Source organism: Austrofundulus limnaeus, unplaced genomic scaffold (genome assembly GCF_001266775.1).
Source record: "Austrofundulus limnaeus strain Quisiro unplaced genomic scaffold, Austrofundulus_limnaeus-1.0 Scaffold1065, whole genome shotgun sequence".
In the NCBI taxonomy this organism is placed as follows: domain Eukaryota; kingdom Metazoa; phylum Chordata; class Actinopteri; order Cyprinodontiformes; family Rivulidae; genus Austrofundulus; species Austrofundulus limnaeus.
Window position 1 is genome coordinate 22,018 of NW_013953467.1, and position 1,460 is coordinate 23,477.

The 1,460-nt window shown below is 44.3% G+C and overlaps 1 protein-coding gene across 1 annotated transcript in view; it reads right to left on the reverse strand.

Moving 5' to 3' along the window:
- Nucleotides 1-319: 319 nt before the first annotated feature.
- The window catches only part of LOC106533971 (serine-rich coiled-coil domain-containing protein 2), a gene marked incomplete in the record, with an annotated part of 44,447 nt that continues 43,306 nt past the window's right edge, over nucleotides 320-1,460 (reverse strand). The window contains 1 exon segment of the mRNA XM_014030459.1: nucleotides 320-1,168. Within this exon segment, the coding sequence (XP_013885913.1) occupies nucleotides 779-1,168 (390 nt within the window).

Genomic DNA, 1,460 nt, shown 5'->3' on the forward strand with positions numbered 1-1,460 from the left:
GTCTCAAAACAAGATCAATAAGACTTTTTGGCTGATATAAGGTTTTAAAACTTGGTAAGATGGACAGTTTTTGCAGTGTAAGATCACTTCCTTAAAGGAAACGTCCACAGGAAGTGAAAATAGAACCATAGGAGAACAGAGTTCGGCCATTTTGAATTATGATTCTGTGTAAAACACRTAAACAATATCTTACCTGTTGTRGATAGCTTCTTTAACYACATTAGCCATCTGTAACRGGTAAGATATTATKTATAACTTTGACAGAATGAGGAAGAATGTGTTTTAAGATGAAGACTTTGAGGAACAGTCAGAGCAGTAGTTAAACCAGAGAAAAATAAATATACACTTTAATTCTGTTATCTTAATTTAAGAGCATTGCTGATAAATAGATTAATAAGTTAAATCTTCAGTTTTTCCAGTGAAATTTTCAATGGACCTTGAATAAAGTTTGACAAAGCGGCAAGACCTGTAATAGGTGAAATACTTCCTGCTGATGAGACCCGAATGATGGCGTGAGGGTGAGAGTTTCTTCTGAGTCGAAGGCACGGATCCTTCTTATGACGTCACCCAGTCTTTTTTTCCTACATAAACACCTGTTTCATTTGTTGAAAGTGTTTYCTTAAATCTTTCATAAGAGTTTCAGAGAGAAGCAGTAATTCTGAAGCTGAGCTCTGAATATGAACAATAAATAAGAGCAGGATCCAGCAGGGCTGCAGGCAGAGGTCAGAGGTYGGGGTCAGTCAGAGGATCGGCGGGTCTGAGCGAACCTCGGACCGCCTCAGTGGTTCTTTGGTTTGGGGAGTCGGGACGAGCCGGAGCTGAAGGCTTTGAGCTTCACCTCTGAACCGTTGACGCTGCCGGAGTCGCAGGCGGCCGACGGCCTCGTCTTTGGAGAACCCGAGGCGGAGCTGCAAGTGTGAGACAGGAAGAGGCGGAGCTTGGAAGGCTGCGGCGGGAGCAGGGATCTTCTGAAGGTTCTTCTCTCGGTTTCCTCCTCTTCCACCTTCCTCTGACTTTTCCCATCCCCCCCTTCTCTCTGGGAGGTGCCGTTAGGAGTTTTAGCTGAGGGGAGGAGTCGGTCAGGCTGGGCGGGGTTACCTGGAGGAGGCGGGGCTTGTTGCATCAGTGGTTCCTGGTCTCCCTGATGGGAGGAGTGAAGTACCTGTGACTGAAAACAAGACAGAAACGTCAGCTGCTGCAGAACGACGTGAACAGAGAAATGAACATCTGAAAATAAGAAACAGGAAAAAGTTGTTGCTGATTTATGAGCAGATGTGCTGAAATAATTTAACTAACTCTGTGTTACATAATTTATCAGACGTTAGAGCAGAAAAAGACTGGATTTATTTTCCACAGACTGGTCATTTCACACATCAACACTTTGATCTGTTTGCTTTGATCCGTGTGTGTGTGAGTGTGTGTGTGTGTGTGTGTGTGTGTGTGTGTGTGTGTGTGTGTGT